Here is a 25,315-nt window from a genome sequence, read left to right as displayed (position 1 = left end):
TTTGCAGTAATTACTGCCTGATCTTTGTTCAGTACATTTAGATTACAATACAATTATAATCTTATGTTAAAGAAAACCCAAACTTTGGATTTGGTATGAACATATTTGTAGGAATTATAATCCAAATATAGTTTCCACATTGTGGTAGATTCTGTTATCAGATTTATTTTTTAGACATGAAGTTAATTTTGACATTGCCTCATCCCAATTTAAATCTTACACTGTGTGCACAATTATTAGGCAAGTTGTATTTTTGAGGATGAATTTCATTATTGAACAACTACAGTGCTCTCGGTCAATCCAAAATGTTAATAAACCTCAAACCTGAATATTTAAGAAAGTAAAAGTGCGGTTTTGGCTTTCTTAGGAGCATATCTATGTGTGCACAATTATTGGGCAACTATTAGTGTGCAGAATTATTATGCAACTAAGTGAAAAATGAAAATTCCCCCATCTCTCTCGTTTATTTTCATCTGTTAAAGTGAGAATAATAAACAAACAACTCAAAATTTACGAATAAACATTTCTGACATTTCAGACAAAAAATCAGTGACCAATATAGCCACCCTTCTTTGCAATAACAGTCATAAGCCTTCCATTCATGGAGTCTGTCAGTTTCTTGATCTGTTAACAATCAACTTTTTGTGCAGCAGCAACCACAGCCTCCCAGACACTGTTCAGAGAGGTGTACTGTTTTCCTTCACTGTACATCTCCCATTTGAGAAGGGCCCACAAGTTCTCAATAGGGTTTAGGTCAGGTGAGGAAGGGGGCCATGTCATTATTCTTTCATCTCTGAGACCTTTACTGGCTAGCCACACAGTGGAGTACTTGGATGCATGCAATGGAGCATTGTCCTGCATAAACATCATGGTCTTCTTGAAAGATGCAGACTTTTTCCTGTACCACTGCTTGAAGAAACTGTCTTCTAAAAACTGGCAGTAGGTTTGGGAGTTGATTTTGAGTCCATCTTCAACCCAAAAAGGTCCAACTGGCTCATCTTTAATAATACCAGCCCATACCAGTACCCCACCTCCAGCTTGATGGCATCTGAATCAAAGTGGAGCTCTGTGCCCGTTACTGATCCAGCCACGGGCCCATCCATCTGGTCCATCAAGAGTCACTCTCATCTCATCAGTCCATAAAACCTTTGAAAAATCTGTCTTCAGATATTTCTTGGCCCAATCTTGCCATTTCAACTTATGTGTCTTGTTCAGTGGTGGTCAAGTTTCAGCCTTCCTTACCTTGGCCATGTCTCTGAGCACTGAACACCTTGTACTTCCGGGCACTCCAAGTAGATTGCAGTTCTGGAATATGACAGCACTGGAGGATAATGGGTTCCTGGTAGCTTCACGTTTGATTCTTCTCAAATCTTTGGCAGTTAATTTGCGTCTTTTTTTCTCAACACGTTTCTTGCAACTCTGTTGACTATTTGCAACAAAATGTTTGATGGTTCTGTGGTCACGACCCAATATCTTAGCAATTTCAAGAGTGCTGCATCCCTCTGACTTTTTACCATTTTCGACTTTTCAGAGTCAGTTAAATCTCTTTTTTGGCCCATTTTGCCTGAGGAAAAGCTGCTGCCAAATAATTAGGCCACACCCTCCCTCATTACACAAATACACTTCACCTGATATGCTTATATCCAATAAGCATTCAGGTTTATACAGCTTGGAGGTGGAAAATATGCATAAAAATGATATGGTCAAATTACTCACTTGCCTAATAATTGTGCATACAGTGTACATCAGTTTAGCCACTCCATGAAAATGAAGTGAGCTACAGCTCACAAAAGCTTATGGCTTTTAATAAAATTTGTTAGTCTGGAAAGGCCCTAACAGACTGATTTTTTTTGGCTACAATAGACTAACAAAGTCATCCCAAGACACTGAAGCATACTCCTATAATTTACTTTGTCAATCCTCTATGGAAGAAACTGTATTTTCAGTGGGAGGCATACAGAATTCTTGTAGCTGTTACCACGTACAAACCCAATTCAGTATACCTTATGGGAATATACAGTTTAGTAATATTTAATAAAAAATATGACAGGCTGGAAAGGAAAATTTGTTTCATGCTATTATAATTCATTTTCCAGAACTGTTGGACTTTACAACATTGCCACTACATATGAAAAATAATCCAACCTCATTATAGCATTTCCAGGAATATTTTGAGAATGAATTGTCTATCTGGTAATCAACACTGGAGCAATATACCACCCATAAAACATCTGATACCAATTTTCTCTGAGTATAATATTGACCAAATCTTTTTCTTCCATTGTTATTCCTATTGTTGCATACTGTCTTATTTAAATTCTGCATTCATTTAATCATGCACTCTTGAACTTGCTCACTTTCTGAATCATACTTCACTGACAAATTAGAGTTAAGCTCCAATAAATGGTCTTAATTATATGTAATAAGTTTTTCAAATTCAGTGATATCTCTAAGCACTCTATTGTGATGGTTGCCTTATTCTAATAAAACACAGACTCGTCAGCCAGGGCTAAGGATATCTGGTTTATTAGGAATAGAATGCAGACACAGAGAAAGACGGGAATGAGCACATGGCGTGCGAGGTAGCGGGTAAATACCCACGGTGTGGACCTGATCCTTCCCCACCCCCCATTGCCCCGAAGTCTTGCCTGACGGTGAACCCGGAGTCTCGATGGGCGATCAGGGAGCGATTCCAGAGTCTCGATGGGCGATCAGGGGGATTAGCGCTGATTGCCTCTGTCCTCTTCCTGTGTCCGGAGCAGGTGTGTCCCCCGTGGTAATGCAGAGATGTCAGGGAGATAGGATAATGGCTTCCCGGGTCAGGGCAAAGGTATGCCCCTTTGTCCTTTATCTGTTATCTTTCAGTTCTTATAGGATTAGCACTGATTCTTTCCTTCCCCTTCCCCTTCATCGGAAAGGCATGTTCCCCGTTGTGATGTATGTATACATCGCAACGGGGGACATGACATAGTGCCTCCCCCCAAAAAAAACCTTCAAGGCGCCGGTTTGGAAGGATACGCTACATGGAAGCGTGTGACTAGCCGTTGCGCTGGGACATCCCAGGCATGCACCCACTCAGGGTGGGGGAGATGTCTCCAGCGGACCAGGTACTGAAGGGTGCCCCATAGCCTTCTGGAATCTAGGACCTCCTTTATTTCAAAGTGCTGCTGCCCATCGATCATGATGGGAGGAGGCAGGGGGGGTTTGTTATGCCACTTTGAGGAGATAGCCAGTTTCAGTAAGGCACAATGGAACACCGGGTGTATGCGTTTCAAGTTGTGTGGCAATTCTAACTTGAAAGTTACCGGGTTGATTATTTCCCCTATTGGAAAAGGGCCAATGAACTTGGGGGCTAACTTCTTTGAGGGCTGCAGAGACTTAATGAATTTAGTGGAGAGGTAGACCTTATCTCCCACTTTGAAGTCTGGCTGCGCAGCCCTGTGGTTGTCCGCATAATGCTTGTAGGTTGCTTGGGCTTCGGAGAGAGCCAGCTGAATGATTGGCCAAACGTTGGCTAGCTGAGCAGCCCAGTCATCTGGGGAACAAGGCGGGATCGCTGGCTGTGGCAACTCCAGGATCAGGACGAAGTCTCGTCCATAGACTACCCGAAAGGGGGTGTGGCCCGTGCTCTGGTGCACTGCATTGTTGTATGCCACCTCAGCAAATGGGAGTAAGTTTACCCAATCATCTTGCTGGTAGCTTACAAAGGAGCGCAAAAATTGCTCCAGGGTGGAGTTAAGGATTTCCGTAGAGCCATCCGTGTGGGGGTGCCAAGCAGTGGACAATGCCTGCTTGGTGCCAATCAACTAAAAAAATGCTTTCCAGAATTGTGAAGTAAATTGTGTACCCCTATCTGTGACCAAGTGGGAGGGGGTACCGTGTAATTTGTAGATGTGATTTAAAAAGAGGCATGCCAGCTGTTGAGCAGAGGGAATGGAGGCGCATGGGATAAAATGTGCCTGTTTCGAAAAGTAGTCCTTAACCACCCAGATGACTGTTTTCCATTGGCTGGGTGGCAAGTCTACTATGAAATCCATTGAGATTTCCTCCCAAGGGCGGGAGGGGCTTGCCACCGGCTGCAACAGCCCCTGGGGCTTCCCCACTTTTCGGTTGGCCATAGCACAAGTAAGGCAAGCAGCAACATAATCTTTTACATCCCTCCTAAGTGTAGGCCACCAGAATTGTCACCTTACCAGATGTAACGTTTTTACAAAGCCAAAGTGCCCTGTCATCGTGAGAATGTCTCAGAACCTCTGCTCGCAATTGCTCTGGCACGTACAGGCTATTTTGTTTCCAAGCCAAATCTTTTTCAAAAGAAACATTGTTTTTATTGGTTTGCAACCATGTATCCGTTTTTAAGGCTTGTACGAACTGCTGTTGCAATTGCGATGAAATTGACATGCATCTCCCTCCCCTTGCGGGCGTTTGTGCTGGAGTACACTGCATTTCAGTTTGGCTGCGCATGACAGCTTGGCAACCCAGCTGTGTGTGGCCCCTTCCAGGAGGTGTCGCCATGCCTCTAAGGCAGCTTTGATGGCAAAAGCCTCTTTCTCCCATACATGCCATCTCCGTTCTGTTTCGGAGAACTTGCGGGAGAGGTATGCGCAGGGCTTCAGCTGATCATTTGGCTCCCACTGAAGCAAGATCGCCCCAATTGAGAAATCGGAGGCATCTACTTGAACTACAAAGGGCTTGGTGGGGTCGGGGTGTTGCAGAACCGGTTCAGCTGTGAACAGGCTTTTGAGATGATCAAAAGCCCTTTGGCATTCAGGTGTCCAGTTAAGTAGCGCTCCCGGGTTTCGTGCCTTGCGCGTGTCTCCCAAACCCTTGGTGTGGAGTAAATTAGGGGCAAAACGATTTCCGCTAGTCCCTTGATGAACCCCCTGTAAAAATTAGAAAATCCCAGAAAACTTTGTAGTTGCCTCCTAGTGCGCGGGCACTCCCATGCCAGGATGGCCTGGACTTTCCCAGGGTCCATTTCGATGCCCCTCTCAGAGATTCTGTAACCCAGATAATCTAGCTGAGATTTATGAAACTCGCACTTAGAAAGCTTGGCAAATAGCTCAGCTTTGCGGAGTTTCCTGAGCACCTGCTTAACCAAGCGTTCGTGCTCCTCTTCAGTCTCAGAATATATCAATACATTGTCTAAATACACAAAGACCCCCTTGAACAAGTGTTCGTGCAAGACCTCGTTGATCAATTGCATAAATACCCCTGGTGCCCCTGCCAAACCAAACGGTAACACTTTATATTGGAATGATCCCAGTGGGCAATTGGAAGCCGTCTTCTACTCATCCCCCTCCCGTATGCGGAAATAGGCTTCTCACAAGTCCAGTTTAGAGAATATTTTCCCCTTTGCCAGATGTGCTAATATGTCTTTGATTAGGGGCAAGGGATATTTGTTTGATATGGACAACGAATTTAATCCGCGGTAGTCCATACAGAGTCTTAATGTCCCATCCTTTTTTTCTCTGAACAACACTGGGGCTCCAACTGGCGAGTTTGCAGGCTCGATGAAGCCTCGTGCTAAGTTCTTGTCCACAAACTCCCGCAATGCTGCCAGTTCTTTCTGGGTCATTGCGTAAATTTTGGGCTTTGGCAAGGGTGTGTTGGGGACCAGTTCTATCGCGCAGTCAGTCTTTCTGTGGGGTGGGAGTTTGTCTGCTTCTTTCTCCCCGAACACATCTGCAAACTCAGCGTATTTGTCCGGCAAGCCTTCCAGGGCCGCTGCAGCCAGATGCGTGGTTGTAGACGCCGCCCTCCCCACTGCAGCACGGGGAATTCGGTCCCCTGTAGGTGCTTGGTAGAAGCCGTCTGCAAAAGTGATCGTCCTGGTTTCCCAATTTATGTATGGGTTCCTTCGTACCAGCCACGGAATGCCTAAGATGATTAAAGGGTGGCCCACCAGTGCCACAAATTTCAGTCTCTCCCGGTGGCTGCCTAACTGCAGCGCCACTTCTCCGTTGAATTGGGTGACCGGGCCCCCTCCCGCTGCCGAACCGTCCAATTGCGTAAAAACTATGTGGTGCTGAAGTGGAAAGCATGGGAGATTTAAATCGGCAACCACGTCCGGGTGCATTAGGCACCTAGAACAGCCCAAGTCTATTAGGGCCCAGACTTCGACTTCTTGGTGGAACCTAACTTAACTTTTACGTACAGGTTGGGACAGTTGGCACTCACCCAGACGTCGCTGCACCCATTCTCCTCCTCCACCTGCCCTCCGGCGCTTCTCAGGGCAGGTGGCTGGCGTTTCCCGCCGGTTCTTCCTGGTCGCTCTCCTCCTCTTCAATGGAGTAAGGTAGTTCTTTTGCTCCGATCTCTCCACTGGCCGCTGGCATCTTTTTGGGCCCTACGGGTGGTTTGCCTGGCGTTTTTCCTGGCCTGTCAACTACCTTTGTTTTTGGGCACGCCGCCGCTTTGTGGTCCTCTTTCCCGCATTGAAGGCACTGCCCCTTGGTGAACCATCGCTCCCTCTCCTCTCTCCAGGGTTGGGATGTTGGCCTCACCGGTCCTGCAGCGGTTCGGGGTCCCTTTACCGTCGCCACTTGTTGCGCCGCCCTCCTGGCTTGTAGGAAGGTTTCCTGGGCATTTTCCACCTTACCGGCCAGCAATATCCACTCATGTAGAGTGTTTGGGTCGTCTCTCATAGAACCCACCTCAGAACATCCAAGTTCAAGCCCTCTTTGAAACGTTCAATTAGGGTAGACTGCGACCAGTCCACCACCTTTCCAGCCAGGGCTTTGAATTCCATGGCATAATCTGCTACAGATCATTGCCCTTGGCTGATTCCCCTTAGGGATCTCTTCGCTCTCTCCTTTTCTAAGGGGTCTCTGAAGTGCAGATCTAGTGCCCAGAGGAACTCGTCAAATTCATCAAGCTCTGGTGCTTCTGCCTGGCATAGCTGCACATACCAGTCAGCCGCCCTTCCTTTAAGTTTGTTAGCAATGGCATTAATTTTGCCCTTTTCTGAGTGGAAATATGGCCCAAATACTTCCATGTAGTTCTTTGCATTTGTTAGGAAGAAGGCTAATGTTGCTGGGTCCCCGTCGAATTTGACCCCGAAGTCTATCACTCCCGCTCCTGGTGGGCTCCAAAACCCATCTGGTCGTCTGGGCGTACCTCGGGCTGCTGAGGTTCTCCGGTCCCGGTGTGGGGATTCCCCAAGCCGGACTCCGGGCGGCGTTGCCTCAGTTTCGTGCCGGCTCCAGCCTCTTCCCAGCGGTCGCCTCTCCAGGGGGGGAGGGGGGGAAGCTGACCTCCTGGCGGACTCCGCGAGGTGAACTCTGCCTGGCGCTGCCTCAGCCTCCTGCCATCTCCTTCCTCTCCCCAGCTGTCGTGTCTCAGGGGTGGGAGGGGGGGTGACGGACTTCTGGTACCTGGTTCCACCTCACCCCTTCCTCAGGATTCCCACACCACCAACCATCTCAGGAACAGCTGTTCGATTGACTCCAGCCTCGCCTCCATTATCCTCAGCCTCTCAGCTGTCTGTGAGCCTTCCTCGGTTTGTCTGATCCGGCGCCTTCCCTCCGCTCCTGCGATCGATGACAGCAGATCCTGTGGCTTCCTAGACGCCCCGAGCGTCTCTGGCAGGGATCCCGGTGTCTCGTCCAGGGTGACCCACTCACCCTGCGACTCTCTGGTGGCTTCAGGTGTCCTGCTCCTTCCGGCCTCCTCCTCCTCCGAGCTTGATCCCGAACCCTCCTGGACTTCGTACCGTCTGGGAATAGGGTTCTCACCGATTGTCCGTGCCATGGAGTCGGGTGCCCCGCCGCCGGTCCTCTGGTAGCCACCTCTTCGTGGGTTGAGTCTCTCCATCGCCAGCTTTGATCCCTCACAGACAAAATCTGGAATGGCGCTAGCGGAAAAAAAAATTTTGATTCCCGTCTTTATGTGATGGTTGCCTTATTCTAATAAAACACAGACTCACCAGCCAGGGCTAAGGATATCTGGTTTATTAGGAATAGAATGCAGACACAGAGAAAGACGGGAATGAGCACATGGTGTGCGAGGTAGCCGGTAAATACCTGCGGTCTGGACCTGATCCTTCCCCACCCCCCATTGTCCCAAAGTCTTGCCCGACAGTGAACCCGGAGTCTCGATGGGCGATCAGGGGGCGATTCCGGAGTCTCGATGGGCGATCAGGGGGATTAGCGCTGATTGCCTCTGTCCTCTTCCTGTGTCCGGAGCAGGTGTGTCCCCCGTGGTAATGCAGAGATGTCAGGGAGATAGGATAATGGCTTCCCGGGTCAGGGCAAAGGTATGCCCCTTTGTCCTTTATCTGTTTTATATCTTTCAGTGCTTATAGGATTAGCACTGATTCTTTCCTTCCCCTTCCCCTTCATCGGAAAGGCATGTTCCCCGTTGCGATGTATGTATGTATACATCGCAACGGGGGACATGACATCTATCTTGTTTTTATCATTCCTTTTGGACAATGCTACTTATTTGTAGGTATTGAAACCAATAAAATGATTCTGGCCATTCAGAAGAAAGCACCTTGAAAGATTGCTTTAATAATAATTAAGTCTCGCAGTTATATGAATTATACCCCCACACAAACCAATTTTTAATAATAAGTGCACAGCAAGATACGCGGAAATGAGGCTGTCCCACATACTGTATTTCCTACTAGTGAGATACAGAAGCTCTGTATAGTAGCTCACTTGTTTTATATTGTGATACGTGAAGCTTAATGTCAGATTAGCAACACCATTAAGTTGAATTCATTTTCAACCCAAAAACCATACCTGCCACAAATCACCGTCAGATAATTCTAAGAAGCAAGCCGACAAACTTTAGCAGAAGCTATCTTGAGGAGAAAACAGATGTTTCCTATTTAAAAAGGTTTTTAAAACTTTCATATCGTGCTGTTATTAAGTATATAAACAGTCTCAATATATTAAAAAAATCAAATATGGGATGGGAATTGATAAGAAAGTGGGAAACAATGCCTTTCTAGTGAAACTTATATTATGTCATTTATAAGATAATGTTTAAAACCCCATGTATGTTTCCAGCTAGCATTATTTCTTCCACCTTCCCCGTAAAGTCTTGCCTCGTGCTTTTTTGCCCTCAAACACGGGCCTGGCTGTCACCATCTGTTTTTCCTCCTCTGCACTGGAGCTACTGCTCCCTGCTTCACTGTGAGCAGATGCAACCTCTAGGCTAGTCTTGTGACTTGCCACATTTGTTTTGAGCATCTTTGCATTCTCCCCTCTTCTGTACTTCTCGGAAGCTTCATTCTCCAAGTCATCCACTGACGACTCACTGGATGCCTCCGAGAGCAGAACCTCTCCTACGAAGCCACCGCCGTGAAAGCCCCGTTGCTCAGATGGTGGGCATTTTTTCCGTTTGCCTCCTCGGCTCTGACATGCAGCTCTTCCTTTACTGGATGTCCGCCCTTTCCTCTGTTTAAATTCTTCTTCTAGGACTGCAGTTGCCTCCTGGACCTCACTTTCCTCTTCTTCCTTCTCTTTCCTTCTCATGCAGGTCACAGCTCGGCGAAGCCTTTGGCTCTTGATGGCTTGTTTTTCATGTTGTGCAAGCCTGAAGAATGAGTCAATACGCAGCTGAGTCTACAAAAGAAAGGAAAGTATCCCTGTGAGATGCTATAAGGGTTAGGGAGAATACTATCTGCAGTAAAGAAAAACTCCAACAAAATTCACATCCTTGACAAGAGCACATCTCTTCAGAGCTCTAGCTAGTTGTGCCTTGTCCCAATATATTTTAAGATGGAGTAGGAAATCTGTGGCTCTCCAGCTTGTACTGAACTAGAGTTCCCAGCAGCATCAACTGACAATAGTGAGGAATAATAAAAAATGCAGTTCCACAACACCTGGATTGCCAGATATTCCCTAACACCTCTAGGTGCTTTAAGGAGGACAAGCAGGTCAATTCACCCTGAGTCTTCATTTGGCTGTTAGGGGGTGCCCTCCATTAGGGTTGCCCCAATTTTTTAATATCCCACTCTAGTTTCTCAGCAGCCCCACTCAGCTTTATTTTTGTTGGCACAGAGGGATCCCACTAAAGTAAATTATAAATTCCCTTTTTGGCTTAGACTCTTTACCTCACAAAAGCTCTTCTGAGCCAAACCATCTACACAATATGTATATTTTCTCATGATTCTCTCCAGCAATCAATATGGCTCCACTCCAGGCTGCAATAGGCACTTGCTCTTAGTGGTACCTAAACATCTTTTTAAAAGCTTCCCCAGAGCTTGACGACAGATTGCTTTCATAGGTTGATATCAACCTGTTTATTTAGACAACTTTTGGTAAGTGACCATTTAGTACAGGCTGCTGTTGTTTGTATTGATATTGATAATATGTCTTTAAAATATTAACTATTGATGGCTGCATTTTTACATTATGGTTTCTGTCAGGGTTTACTTGGAAAGGTTATAAATTATAAATAATTAGAAAAAACATGCAGATTGCTAAATAGCAGCAACCAACAACTTCTTATATAATTACCAAGACTGCTATACATTTGTGCTTTTTTACACATATAATATTTGCCTAGATTTGACCTTTACAAATCTTGGATATAGAAAAGCAGGCTGCATAAACTTTTTTGCAATTTCTAACCAGCTACTACATGAGTGAAGCCTGGTCTTTTGGCAATGATCCCTTAGTGTAATCAATTCTAAATGCTGGGATTATGAACACTGTACATTCAAACAGCTCCTCTGCCATTCCCTACGGTTGCTTTCAATCTCTGAACAAAGGGGGGAAAAGTATCCTGCTTTATTCTAGGACAGTGACCATGAAAGCAAGCCATCTAGATATGACTTTTGTCTACTCAATATTAAGATTCAGCATCTTCTAAAAAAGGCATTTGCTCTCAAATTACAGGCTGCCAAGAGAACAATTTTGGCCTGAATATCAATTCTGCTTCAGAGAAAGAAGGGTCTTCTTTCTTCTGACAAATATTCCAGCCATCAGCAGGAAGACTAATGTTGACAGTTCCTGGACTTAAAAATCAAGAGATCTGCACACAAACTAAATCCAGATCCCTTTTTATGTACTTACTTACATCAGTCTTACGAGAAAATATATTTCAGTTTAGAAATGCTTGAAAGATACACCTTTTACTTTAAAATTTTGGTACAACCCATATCTCTTTTTAAAAGCGAGTAACTTGGCTGAACACAAAGAAACTATCTGTAGCGTAGAAACATTGTGATGTCCCTTATAAGGAGATTGAGGAGCTGTATATTTGATTACAGGGGAACAAAAAACACCCAGCCCAGTAAGCACCAGAGAGACACTTGTTCTTCTGGACTGGCCCTACATCAAATGTGTCAAAACAAACACAGCAGCTATCATTGATTTAGGAACAATTATGTCCTTTCCCCCAAAGCAGTAGAATGCTCATTTTATATTATATACTGCTCTTTTCAGATGGTATATAAAATAACAGTTCTGAAATTATGGGACACATAGCTTAATTCTTGATTATATTTTCATCCAATCCAACCAATTTTCCTACTGCATTCTAATTAATCATCTGCTTTTTAAAATTTGATTCTCAAGGATGCTACTTTCCCACAACAACGCAACTGATACAGTATGGCAATTTAGTTATATATTTATTATATATTTTGTGGGAGGGAAAAATATACCCTTAATGCTCTATTCAGTATTACATGTACATAGGTAAGTAGTTTTGTCAGTTTGCAGCAAACCTGGCTTCAGCACTGCAAGACCATCAACACCACTATCAAAGAAAAGGTTCATTTTCAGTAATACCTGTTGAATATTCAGTTGTTTGAGGACAGGAAAGAGGACTTCGTCAGTTTTTAACTTAGTCCATCCAAAATGACTTTGGCAAAATATGCAAACAGTTAAGGATCAGTAACAAGCACACTGAAAAGATTTCTAAAGATCTGTCTGAATTAGACATGTTGAAGCTCTTTTGCTAATCTTAATCTTACATTCCTCTTCACGTGTAAAAACTATGTATTCCCAGGCTATTTTATACTGACAACTGCATCAGGCAAGTAAACAGTCGTTGCTGTTTTTTTAAATGAATAAAAGCCAAACATGGTATTTAATAGACTGAGCCTCCTAATTTTATTTACGCTAGTGTCAAAACTCTGCATCAAGCAAACAAAAACAAGTAATATACCAAGGAAGTGCTACTAAATTAGTATTCAGAAAAATTAAATCTGCTCTCACCAGATAAATAATGTACTAACTATGGAATCTAAAATTCTTCCACACAAAGAAGGAAACAAGAAATCACCACACTGAAGCATAGTTTACCTACACGAACATTTGTACTAGAGTATCTTCTTTTTTAACAGTTAAGGGAACAAACAGGGGAAAGGATATTCTCTAATTTGTTCCACATCAGGTCTTCCCCAAATAAAGGACCCCTTTGACTCATCTACCACAGGGTGCAGATAAGCTTCCGCCACAGCAGGATTTGGGAAACCAGGGGCAATTTCTATGTGCCGCAGCTTTTTCTTCACTTTAGTGTCATATGGATTGGGACGTATTTTCTTATTCTTTTGAGCTTCAGCCCACCATTCCCTAGAGGAAAAAAGAACAAGCATATTAAAAAATGATCTTGCCTTGGGCTCTGGAAATGAAAAATGAAACCCCATGGTAAAACTTGCCTACATTAGTTCTAAGAGAGGCTCTAGTCCTCGCCCAGGGAATTCATTCAAAATCTCCATTGCTGTTATACAGCCAACGTTAGGAACACCCTCGGTGTAGTCACTGCCAAGGAGATAGGCCAAATTAATCAACTTGTTTCGATCCAAGCCTGAGGAAAAGAAGGAAGCCGCAGGTGATCATCCGCAACTTTCTTAACATGTAGCAGAAAGATTTGTTTTATTTATTTATTTCAGGGATTTATACTGTAGGGCTGTCCGACTCAAACAAAGTGACTTTGGGTGGAGTACAACAAAAACAAAAATAAACAAAGAAAACTAACCATACAAGGTTAAAAAGAACAACCCAATATATAAAATATAAAATGATGACCAAACACTATAATTAGACAGCTAAAAGGGGGCTCCACCTAAACACCTGGGAAAAAAGCCAGGTTTTACCCACTTTTCTAAAGGCAAGCAGAGTTGGGGCCTGTTATATATTGGGGGAAGAGATTGTTCCGGGGCAGCCACACGTCCTAGGCCCCATAATATTTAAGAGGGAATCTGGAGCATGCCATTCCTATGGAATTTTGTTTGGGGGGCACATGTTCTTGGAAGAAGGTGTCCCGCAAGTAACCCAGTCCTCTGCCACATAGGCCTTAAAGGTGATAACCAGCATCTTGAATCACAACCAGAAGCCTATTAGGAGCCAGTGCAGCTTATGGAATAGAGGTTCAGATGGGCATAACGAAATGTGCCCATAATTACCCATGCCACTACATTCTGGACCAATTAAAACTTCAGCCTGCCTCAACAGGCTGTGAGAGTGTGAGTGAGTGACCATAAGTCAAACCTGGGAGCACATGTAACAAAAGCATATATAAGAATAAATGAAATGCTTAGCAAATGGTTCGGTATTAAGCAAAGATTAGCTGTTCCGCTGATTGTTTAACATATCTATGTCTAAATGTATAAGGAGTATTTGTGGTGATGGCAGGGCCATGAACAGATATATTTTTGTATTCAGATGATATTGAGTTGGCTGAGAATCCAAAATATTTGCAACAAATATTTGACAGATTGTATGATGCAACAGAAGCATGGACCTGAAAACAAATGGATCAGAGCCCAAGGTAGCTGACAGGAAAAATGGAGGGAATTATTGCAAATTATACATAAATGGCAAAAACTAGAGCAAGTAGATTTATTTGTGTACCTTAATGGAATGTTTACTAAAAAAGGGGAAAAGGACAGACCTTTTAAAATGGGCCAATGCTGATAAAAGGGTAGTAGGTAATAGGTAGCCCATCCTCAGGAATGACTGTTGAAAGAAGCAAAAATGATTGTGTATAACAGCATGCTTATATCCATTTTTTTATATGGATGTTAGCATTGGGAAATCAGCAGAAACATAAAAGTAGGTTGAATGCAGCGGGAATAGCACACTTTAGAAATATGCATGGTTAACAAAGGAGAGATTGGATTGAGAATGAATGGGTACTGATCTTGCAGGCTGAATATAAAAGTGAGTGATCAGTATAAAATAGTATGCTGAAGCTGTTTGATCATACAGAGAGAATGAATGAAGACCAAATCACAAACAAGTATATGGAGGAAGCATTAATAAGTCAAGAGGGAGGGGTAGATTAAGGAATTTGTGTGGAGATGGCATTGAAGAGATCCTCAAACAGAGAGAGATAAGAATCTAAAGGACAAAAGGCAATGTATTAACAAGTGTATAGATAAGATGGAAACAAGAATTGTTTGCAAGACAGAGTGGTATGGAAAGGAATAGTGACTGGTTTGATGTAAATTAGATTTAGCTGTATTTCCTTCTCTCTTTCCTTTTCTCATGATTCAATTCCTTTGACTTCCTATTTCTTATTCATTTTCTGCCCTCTGTCTAATATTGTTTACCCCAAAAGGAAACAGTATGATGGGCATATAAGTTTATAAATTATGCATTTGGAAAAAGATAGAAGAACCGAAGATCCAACGTTCCATATAATCAATTACCTAGCTGATTTTGGAAGTCCACATACTGATAATATTCGACATACTTGTTTTGACTGAAGAAGTTTTTGTACACATGCCGGGCTCCAAACAACCAAATATCACTGTCATCTGTGATTGTCCCAGATGTTTGATCAGTAAGATCCAAGACAGCGCACTGAGCTTCTGCTTCCATTGGAGCCTCGATGTATGGAATGCCAAAGAGGCGCAGAAGTTCCTGTGAACAAGCAGGAAAACAGCTCCAAAATTAGTTGGTGGTAAAATCTTCTAAGGGTCAGTTGATCCATCACGTGTATTATGTGATTTCCTGGAACAGAATGCATGGACTTCTAGAAGATATAACTTTAAAACCTGGAATTGGTTATTGGAAATGAGACTTTGACATTATTTCTGTAATTAATCAGCTACATTCATCAGTACAAGCAATAATTAGCATAAATGGATCAGATACATTTTTTTCAGATGACTAAGAGCAATAAATAAAGATTCCCATTTTCTTTTATTTTGCTTCATCTTACTCTAAAATTTCTTGCACAGAGTACAAGAAAAAACAAGAATTCAGGGTCTTAGTATCAAAACAGAATATCATGTAATTGGCAGATAATATACTCATTTTTGTTAAAAACCTAGCAGAAGCATAACCCAATTGCAATTTGAAATATATTGTATTCGGTGACAAGTTTGGAAGCTAACTTTCATATAACATCTGTTAATTAATATTGATTATGAGTTACAGGAACAACTTCAAAAACTGTTAGACTTTGCATCATTCCTGATGGATTTAGACATCTGGAAGTAATTATTACTAAAATTGGCACCAAGTAAAAAATAAAAAGCCAGTTTGGTCTAGTGGTTAAGGCAGCAGGCTAGAAACCAGGAGATTGTGAGTTCTAGTCCTGCCTTAGGCATGAAATCTGGCTGGTGACCTTGGGCCAGTCGCTTTCTCTCAGCAGCCCTAGGAAGCAGGCAGTCCTGAGCAGAAAAATGCAGAGACTTGTCCAGGCAGCTGCCAGGAGTCAACACTATCTTGAAGGCAACCCCCCCAAAATAAATAAATAAATAAATTGTTGTATGCCACCCAGGGTCACATCTGGTGAGATGGATGGCCATATAAATTGGGTTAATAAATAAATTGTGACCCTCTTTTGTCAAAGATTCAAATGACACTGAAGTCATGGCAGCATCTTTCCTTAGCACTGCTTGATAGAATAGCTGTATTTAAAATGACCATTCATCCTAAAATTCTATTTTTATTTTCAAAATTCCCAAATCCACTGTCTACTTTATTTCCATAACACAAAGAATGTCAAGGTAAACTATATAAGCAAAACACATATAAAATTTGAAATAATTGTTTTGATGTCTTTCAATTAAGATAATTCATATTATCAGAAATTCAAATACTTTCTGATTCCAGTTCTAATTATGTTAGCGCTGGATTCTCTATCAGTTAGGGATATTCCATTCTTCCCCAACATTAAAAAAAAATAGCATCAACTATTTCAAATTGATGCTTAACATTTATTTTAGGAATCTGGGAATGTGAGAAAGATGGGAAAATCTTCATTTCCTGATCTTTCTCTCCTCCTACTTGTCCTGGAACATACTCTTTTTAAACATGAGGATTAGTTTGTTCAATACAAGGAATGGAATTGATCACCAGATTGAAAACTATAAAGACTTTATAGATCTAGAGGTTAATCATTGAATCTCTGATCCTGTTACTACTGATACATTTTGCAAAATGAATTGGACACCAATTCCAACTACTTCAAGTGAATCAAGTTCAATCATTCCTTCCTAAACCATCTCATCAATGAAAGCAATAAATGTTCAAAAATAGTACAGTCTAATGAGTTTAAAATTAAAGGAATATTTTTGGTATTATATACAACTTAACATTAAATACATGATACATTTTCTTAAAAGCTTAATGGAACTCATTGGAATTCCTTGCAGCATAGAGATTCTTCTACATTTCAAAGGTCCAAGAGTCTTAAAAGGGAAAACTGGACATGGAACAAACCTAACGCTATTATCTCAAAACACATTGCTCAGGTACTTTATGTCCCATCTAAAATACAGATTTGCCTAGACAGTCTTGCCCAAACCCGCATGTCTCAATTTCCTCTTCTATAGGCCGTCTCCATCACCCACCGAGAACAAATGCAATGGATTATAGACACAAACCTGGCTCTCTAAGAACATCTGTCCTGTCACAGTGGCAGCAGAACGCTCCTGCTGCTGTTTCTGAGCTTGAAGTGCTGTTTGTTCAACAGACAGGTTTGTTTCCAAGACTTCCAAATCCTCCTACAAAGATAAAAACCAAAACACTGTTCAGTCCAAAATACTTACGTCTGTTACCTGTCTTCATTTAAGCCTCTTACAGATATAATTAGAAACCAATTCCCTCAACTCCTGACAAAATAAACAGAGAAACTCTATCTCAAATTCTAAGAGAGAAATGATATAGGTAGCATTATTACATTAGGTGTGCTTCCACCAACAGAATCCAGAATTTTCACTCTTTAAACCCATAAACACACACACTTTTCTAGTCTTCGTGATCACAGGAAAAATTTATCCCTGTTCCTTTCGAAGTCATCTTATTCTTCATTACTTCCACATGTCTGCACAAAATCACCAATGCATTAATCCCAATAAAATAAAAAAGGAGTTCACAGATCACAGCTCTGCCTTGTGATTCCTCAAGTACAGATAGTAGCAAAATAATTACCATACTAATATTCTGCCATTCATTAATTTCAGCTTTCTCTGTGCCTTTTGTTTCAATATGGTGTTGCATAGCAAGCTCTGCATCTTCACCATTTTCTGATTCATTCTCCACAGCGCCCTCACTCTCCTCCCTCATTTCAGACACCATTCCAACCTGCTCTTCAGTGGAAGCAAGGGATGTCTCAGATGGTCCATCTTGTGGTTCACCACTTGGTTCAGCCTCTATTTCAATGAAGCTACCTATAAATATGGCATATTGCATTATATATTATGTATCATGTTAATAGCGTATAGCCAATTTTGTTCAAATTTAATGAAAGCATTACCACATTAGATGCCTTCTAGCCATCGCTTACCACAGTAGATTTACCACTACTTAGTTACAGGCTTTGGCTGCAGCTATGATACACACATCTTCCTATCTGTATTTTAAACACTTTTTTTTCCCATGAAACCAAAGCATTCTCCAATATTAAAAAGAGCAAAAGGTAAGAAACCAAGAGAAATCCATAATACCTGAAAAATGCATGCCTTCCTAAGCTGAACAGTTTTAAATCAATCTCTGAATTACCTGAACATGCATATTCACAAGCCACCTTGCCAGGAAAGTTCAGAGAATGTCTTACTTTCTGACTTACTCTATATATTTTAAAAATTATTCCAGTAATCTGTCTCTAACATAAAATTAAAGCTGACATACCATCAGAATCACTTTCTTCCGACTGCGATTGAGGTTCCACACACTCTTCAGGTTTCGGGGTATCTAAAGCAAACAAAAATTCATTCTGTGTACCGGATACATTTTTTTCTGGATGGTTAGCCAATTCCTTTAAACTCTGAAGTTTTCCAGTTTGGGCTAACTCTGCAAAACCTGAATGGGTTGAGCCAACCAATGGAATTGGAGTCAAAGAAATTTCTGGCTGCTTTATGCTGCTGTTTGGACTCTGATATCGTACAAGACTTACATCTGTTTGAGAAATCCATGTTTTCACACTTTTTTCTTCATTTTCTGTCCCAGACAAAGGTTTTTTTTGCACAACAGGGATACATGGGCTTTTAGCTATACTCTGATCATGTTCCAACACAAATTCTCTGTTTTGGTTAATATTTCTACTTTCCAACTGCCATATTGGTAAAAGTTGTTTTTCATTTTGATCTTCAGGATCTTGGCCTTCTTCTTCATCTGAACTGCTGGTAAGATGGTCCTTCGTGGAAGCTCTTTTTCCCTGAGTATTATTAGTCCTATTGATAAATGTTGCTGTGACAACTTCCTCCTCCTCACATAATGCCTGCTGAATAGCTTTGAGTGTTCGTGGAGACATGTTACCTGCATCTACACTGGGCTTGGATTCACATTTATCTAAATCAGGATGGTTCTTCTTTCCATCTTCCAACTCATCTTCCGAACTGCTTCCCAACATAGCAGCCTGGATAGCAAGCACAGTTCTGGGAGAAGGAGGTGCTGAATAAATACTACTGGTTGATTCCATCTTTGAAAGGTCACATGAGACTGGCTTAACTTGCATCTTGCTAATATTTTTGCTAGGTTTTGAATCTTTAGGCATTGCAGAAGAATGGCTTGCAGATGTCACATGACTAGAAGTATCTCCTTTGGACTGGGTACCTGAAAGAGAAAAGGCATAAACAAAGGCATTTAATCATATTTTAAAAGAGGCTTGGTAAAATTCAAATGCAATTTTTAAAGCATTAATGGAAACTAGGCTACAGTAATCATTTATTGAGGATCTTTCAACAATACTATGAACCTGGACCATTCTTGTGCTACCTTTTAACAGGATGTAATGAGAAGTATCTTCAGATACAACCCTCCTGGTTTCCAATTCTTTCAAGAAGCCCCCATCTTCTTCATACTGGTGCTGGATTTGGCCAGAGTGTTGTTCATTCATCTCCTTCTGCACTTTTTCTATGTGTCGATTCAAGCTGCTTTTCTTAAGCAAACCCTTGAGCTGATACTGGGAGAAGTCATTGGATTCCTTTAATGAAATGACAGGAATTAAATGACAGCCTGAAAGAACTAGACTTCCTATATTTGTAGGATACTGTAGTGGCAACGCAGAAGACCATTGTATTTCAAGGAGTTTAAGTGACATATTTTGATTTTTCTCCTTCACACAAAGAAGCTTAGAGTTTATTTTGAGTTCTACTAATGTTTAGCCGGCTTGTTTCTTCATTTCTGTTTGAAATGTGGGGGAGAAGAAAAAACCCCAAGATCGTTTTTGTTAAGCACTAGCTTATCTGTGTAGCTTCCCAGGCTATTGGATTATGTCATAAACGGGTGCTCCAGACCCTGGGAACTACCCGGTCAAGGCCAGATCCTGCAGCCTCCGTACCATGAAAACAGGGTCACGAGGCTTTAGGGCCAGACTTTGATAAAAACCTTAGGGCTGCCTTTTGAGTTTGGGAGCCTCTGCACAGACCTGAGCGCTGGGGGCTGTGGAAGTGGAGCCGCCCTGGGGTACCTCCGCTGTCCTTACTAAGGGGCTCCTGACCGCCTATTGGAGGCTGGGGTCAACTTGCTTGGTATGTAATGATTTTTCTTTATGTTATGCTGTGTAGGCTTCTGTTTAATCTGCCTAAACTGTGTTTCTGTTTAAATCTGTTTGCTTAAGTTTATAATAAAACTTAAAATGTCTTTATCCACTGGTAATGCTTGTCGTCTCTGGATCTAAAAGAACCAATTGTCTGGGCACCTGATCACTGCCTGGACACTTGGCAGAACAGATACGTGTATTCACTGCATAAGAAACAAAAATAGGATTTGAAACAAAAAGGATTTCAAAAGGCAAAAGCAACATCACTATTTTTAAAATTTACTCCAATTTTTCTTCCTTTTTTTCCCCTAGTACCAACATTATATGTGTTTGTTGGATGAACACATTTAACATGAAAGGACATCTACTGACTTGGAAATACTTGATCATGAGCAGGAATAGTTATTCCTCATATATGAAAAGTCCTTACAATAGTGTCATTCCAAGTCCCTGGTTGGAGATACTGCAACTAGAGAGCAAGGAAGAAGGTTGCCTTCCCTATAGAACAGCATCCCTTTGGAAATCCAGATGGCAAAATCCAGATTTTGTAAGACACTAAAGACCTGGCTATTCCCCCAAGCATTTGGCCTAACAGGTTGGGCAAGCCTGGCTGGTAAAGCTACTTTTATGAGTTGGGTTTGTTGGTTTGATCTCGGGGGTGAGAATTATTACCCGAGTATTTTCAACATTATTACTTAACCACGATAAAGGGTTGCCTAATAGAGATTCAGCAGCTCCAGACAAGGTGTTTTTCCACGTGACAAGGCAAAGGAAAGTCGGTCCATTACCTCAGGCATTGCTTCAAATAACGTTCTTCTTCGTTTGGTGAATTCCTTCATGTCAGTGAGGATCTCGTGTTTTATTTCAGGAGGCAAGATCAAGAAATCTTCTGATTCGACATCCACAGAACGAGGATTTTCAAGCAATTCTTCCTTTGCAAAGTAGGAAGCAGGAGCACAAAAACATGGGTTTTGCAAAATGAGTGCATAAGGTATACACATAGATTAGGCAAAAAGCATAAAAAGGACCTATCCAAACCTCCTTTGCACAGATTGAACACACTCACTGGTTTTCTGAAACAACTAGCAGAAGGTTGTAAGCACACATTAGGAATTTAGTGGATCAGCTTTAGAAATGAGTCCACCCAGTGTCAGCTCATCAATAAAGTCCAAGGTATATCTCTGGTACATGGGAGAAAAGTGACTTGGGATGTCTTTAGACTAAAGAACAAATCTGATCCTAAAGTTCTCATGAAGGTCTGAGACAAAATTTGCCCTTCTAAGGGCAACCTTTTTTCTATTATAAGAGGAAAAAAATCAGGAAAACTGTAGGGCATCTCAGATGCCATGCCAGAGACCACAAGATGAAAGCATGTATGATATAGGGTCCTCCTGCATATTTAAGGGGGAGAAGCAGAGAGAAGTGGCTTGTTATCCCCAGGATCTGTTAATGGGCTTTGAAATATCAGTTCCTGGAAACAATACAGGGAAGCAAGTATTGTCCTTACAAATCTTTCCTTATGAGCTTCCCAGAAATACTTGGTTGACTACTATGGGAAAACAGGATGCTAGACTAGGATTGGACGAAAGGTACAATTAGCAGAAATTATTACTTAATGAGCTCATTAGTTAGCATCAAAACCTTGTTCCTCCTGATTCACAGCTCAATCCCTTTTTGTTACTCTATCCTACAACTGCATTATGGAAGTCATTAAAAAAAATCAGGATTTTAGAGATCCAAAGGTTTATGCAGAAATTCCTTACTTACAGATTGGAAGCATTGCTTTCCTCAAAATTCCTCTCCATTTATGCTATAGACCCAAATCATGGCACATAATAAACTGAACTTTGGACAATTTCCAAAATGTAAAGATATTTAAAAGCCTCATGTGGCGCAGAGTGGTAGGCAGCAGCATTGCAACCGAAACTCTCCCCACGACCTGAGTTCGATCCCAGCGGAAGCTGGAGTTTCGGGTAGCTGGCTCAGGTCGACTCAGCCTTCCATCCTTCCAAGGTCGGTAAAATGAGCACCCAGCTTGCTGGGGAAGGGGCCGACTGGGGAAGGCAATGGTAAACCACCCCGCTACAGTCTGCCAAGAAAATGTTGCGAAAGCGGCATCCTCCCAAAGTGTCAGGCATGATTCGGTGCTTGCACAGGGGACCTTTCACATCACAAAAATATTTAAAGGGCATTTTTATTAAACTTCAGATGGCACAAGAGCCTATGAAGTTGTCTTTTATGGGGTTGAGCCTCTGCTTCAACTAGCCCAGTGCTGTCTGCTCTGTCTAGAGTGAGGTCCCAGTGGTCTCAGGCTAAAATCTTTAACAGCTCTGCTGCTTCTAAAATATGGGACAAATGTGTGAATAGGTATGTAATCTTCTTCAAACTTACAATCACACAATCTTTCGCAAGCCAGGAACTCCACCTCAAAAATGAGTATGCTGGAGCAAAACTACATTCAACTTAATTTAAATATAACTAACGTAAATGTAATTAAATACAGCCAACATGAGTACTCCCACATATTTAATACTTATCGCCTTCTGTCATACTAAAAGCAACAATTTGGGACCAACTTTTGGAATGGTCTAGGGGAATCACACTGAAACATTCAAGGCCCACAGGTTTAGTACTACATGCAGCACAAACAGCCAGAATTAAAAGAGGAAGTCAACCCTGCCTTCAAATTCTGGCATAACAGAGGAGCTAGCAGGCACAATTCCTAGTTCCAATACAAAATTAAACAAATCATGGGGAGAAAGTATTCAGAACTCTGGCTTACTGTGCCACATAAAGGGGTCTAGTGTGTATAATACTAGGACTGAATTGCAGCATATTGATTTCACCTCATGATCCTTCTGAATCGCTGGGAATCAGTCAGCATACAGTATAAATGTTGTTGTTGTTGTTATCACCTGTTTATTTTGAAAGGATTGAAATGCAACATGAAGAAGGTAAGAGCCTTACTTGCAGTACTTTCTTCTGGGTCATCCTTTCTTCCCATTCTTTTTCCTCTTCCTCTTCCGAGCTATGCCATAAAAAATAAAGGTTGCAATTTGCTAAATGTCAAAACTTTTTCCACAGAAAACCAAAGAGTGTTTTGGGCTCTATCACTTCTTAATGTTTACATAACAATCTATTATGTATTTCACTCACCTATTTTTTTTATCTTCTTGTAAGGAAGGGAGCATGTAAATGTCATCTACTTCTTCTCTTCTTACCTCTGAAAGACTAGGAAATTCAGCATTGCTGGGAACACAAGGATATTTCATGTTAGGGAAAACAAAATACTTAAAACCAAAAGCTCCCACAGACATTTATACCCAGACAAGGGTTTGTTCTTGCCTTCTGCCTGCTAAAGCAGTTTTGATTGCTTGTCGTTTCAGGAATGCTTTCAAAAGCTTCTCCTTAGTTTTCTTTGAATCTGTGGCTGCAGCTTCTTTTCTTTGCCTTCGTTTAGCCTGCAACAGCATTGATTGAAATGCTTTATAGTCATTATTTTTTATTCAAGTATTTATTCTCCCACCTTGTAGCTAGAAAGGCTGCTCCAGCATCTTAGAGAGCAAGACAAGGTAGTTCCCTTCCTCAGAATTACTTTAAACACACACACACACCATAAAAGAAAATGGTGTAGTAAGTATCTAAGGAAACAAGGATATCCAGCTACCAATTCTTAATGATATATAAATATTGTAATTACTGGAAGTGATGAGTCTTCTTATCATACCCAACTGGAGTGAAAACAGCTCAGAGGAAAAGCCCCAAATTAGTGGTGGCTCACCTGAACTGAGGCAGTGTCCCTATTCCATCCTGGAATCCCAATGAAATCACTGCTGGAAGAAGAGGCAATGTCCAATGAAGCTAACTTCTCTGTGGTTATTTTCCTAAATTTAAGTCTTATTTCAGTGAAGATTTGTAAAGGTCTTTCTTTTTAAAGTATTTCTTACACTGCTGACTCCAGTGTGACTGTAGAAGACAACTGTACTGGCCTGGAGCTTAGATTGAGAGTACCAGGCTTTCTGTATAAAATTGCTTTTCTTCCCTATTCTCTTGCACAGCCTGGCCAAGTAAGGCCTTAGATTTCTGAAAACAAACCTCTCAGCTTCTTCCTCCCTCTGCCCCAGCTCATTTTCTGATATAGCCTAGGTTAAGAGTGTTAAATGGTTTGCCAAGGTCAGCCACCTGCAGCAAGGAGGCAGACCTGGGGAATTATGGGAGTTGAAGTCCACCCATCTTAAAGTTGCCAAGGTTGAGAAACACTGCAATAGACAAAATAATGTGGGGGACCATTGCTGTTCTTTTTAAAAAGGATGTGGTTCCCAGTTGCTGAGGGATGTGACATACTCCTCTACTGAATGTTGCCATGTTGTGTTTTATTGCTTTGCCTAAAAGTATCCTTTTGCTTTGTTTAATCAGTTCTTCCAGTTTCCACCTAATTTGTGTGTTCACTGTCTTCAAATCTACTGCCCACATTTTGTTGTGGCAAAACACAGATCTATTATTCCAAAATCAGACCATTATTTTCAAAAGTGAGCCAGAGGGATTCAATACAATAGTCTGAATCATTAGAAAACAGGATTTTAATTACAGTCTGTTGTATTCCTCTATTCTGTTCTTGCCACATTTGCTAAATTCCCTACTTCCTGGTTTCCCCAAACTTCCTTATCTCAAAGTAACACACACTGAACTTAGTAAGGCTTATTTCAATGGAGTTACGAATGGGATAGCTAGAGCAAACATACCAAAGTTTGCCTCTTCAACAGAGGAGCTTCTCCATCAAAAACAAAAATGGGGCGGATCCGAAAGAACAGCAGTTTGCAAAGTCGGTGAAACAACGTGAGGAGATGAGCATTATGTATGGAGTTCCCATGGCGGTCTCTCGCTCCTTTAACCGCTTGATTCAACCAAATACTGATATCTTAAGAAAGTATTTAAAGGAAGACAACAGAAAAAGTGACATGGACAAACAAGCAGTGATCTATTTCAAGCATGTCAGTTACTTATGCCTGCATAACCAGCATTTTACAGAGCAGACTTTTTTACAAAAAGCTTATACCATTATAGCTTCCTTAGGTTTGAGATGGTTTTCCTCATTTTGGCACCTCTGGATATGTGAAACCATACTTCCCAGAAGAGCCAGCATAGCTATTTGCTATTACAAGATTAACATGACTGCTATGCACCATGTCATGGATAAGTAGCTACAAATATAAATATAAATATAAATATAAATATAAATATAAATATAAATATAAATATATATAGTGTTGCTGTTAATTTTAGCTGATGTACTAGTTTTACTGGAGAAAATTAACAAGAAGCCTGAAAATAAAATATTGGCTTTCCATATTTATTGATCCCAGAGAAAAATTGGAAATTATACATGCAACCTATAAAAGAGTTCCTAAGGAAG

General features: G+C 41.5%; 1 protein-coding gene across 2 annotated transcripts; it reads right to left on the bottom strand.

Annotated features, from left to right (window-relative positions):
- Nucleotides 1-7,931: 7,931 nt before the first annotated feature.
- Nucleotides 7,932-23,189, bottom strand: ERCC5 (ERCC excision repair 5, endonuclease). 2 transcript variants are annotated; one of them, XM_063304821.1, is made up of 12 exons: nt 23,059-23,189; nt 22,870-22,930; nt 20,691-20,834; nt 19,137-19,344; nt 18,051-18,974; nt 17,352-17,590; nt 16,805-16,924; nt 14,618-14,831; nt 12,627-12,771; nt 12,336-12,536; nt 11,751-11,835; nt 7,932-9,575 (listed from the first exon to the last, which is right to left on the bottom strand). In XM_063304821.1, exons 1-12 carry the CDS (start codon nt 23,172-23,174, stop codon nt 9,024-9,026), a joined length of 3,009 nt encoding a protein of 1,002 aa, XP_063160891.1. In that variant the 5' UTR covers nt 23,175-23,189; the 3' UTR covers nt 7,932-9,023. The 2 variants fall into 2 exon arrangements, with proteins under 2 accessions (XP_063160891.1, XP_063160892.1); XM_063304822.1 differs by lacking the exons at nt 20,691-20,834; nt 22,870-22,930; nt 23,059-23,189 and adding an exon at nt 20,598-20,614.
- Nucleotides 23,190-25,315: the final 2,126 nt, after the last annotated feature.

Source organism: Candoia aspera, chromosome 5, assembly GCF_035149785.1.
Source record: "Candoia aspera isolate rCanAsp1 chromosome 5, rCanAsp1.hap2, whole genome shotgun sequence".
In the NCBI taxonomy this organism is placed as follows: Eukaryota; Metazoa; Chordata; class Lepidosauria; order Squamata; family Boidae; genus Candoia; species Candoia aspera.
This window is presented reverse-complemented; position numbering and strand designations above follow the sequence as displayed.

What these genes read in the sequence shown, in the direction of transcription:
- ERCC5 (XM_063304821.1), bottom strand. Translation starts at nt 23,174, where the DNA reads ATGAAATATCCTTGTGTTCCCAGCAATGCTGAATTTCCTAGTCTTTCA. An exon ending in CAAGAAGATAAAAAAAATAG is followed by an intron (nt 22,931 to 23,058) that starts GTGAGTGAAATA and finishes TTTATGGCATAG; the next exon opens with CTCGGAAGAGGAAGAGGAAA. An exon ending in GAGCCTCTCTTAGAACTAAT is followed by an intron (nt 12,537 to 12,626) that starts GTAGGCAAGTTT and finishes TTTTTCCTCTAG; the next exon opens with GGAATGGTGGGCTGAAGCTC.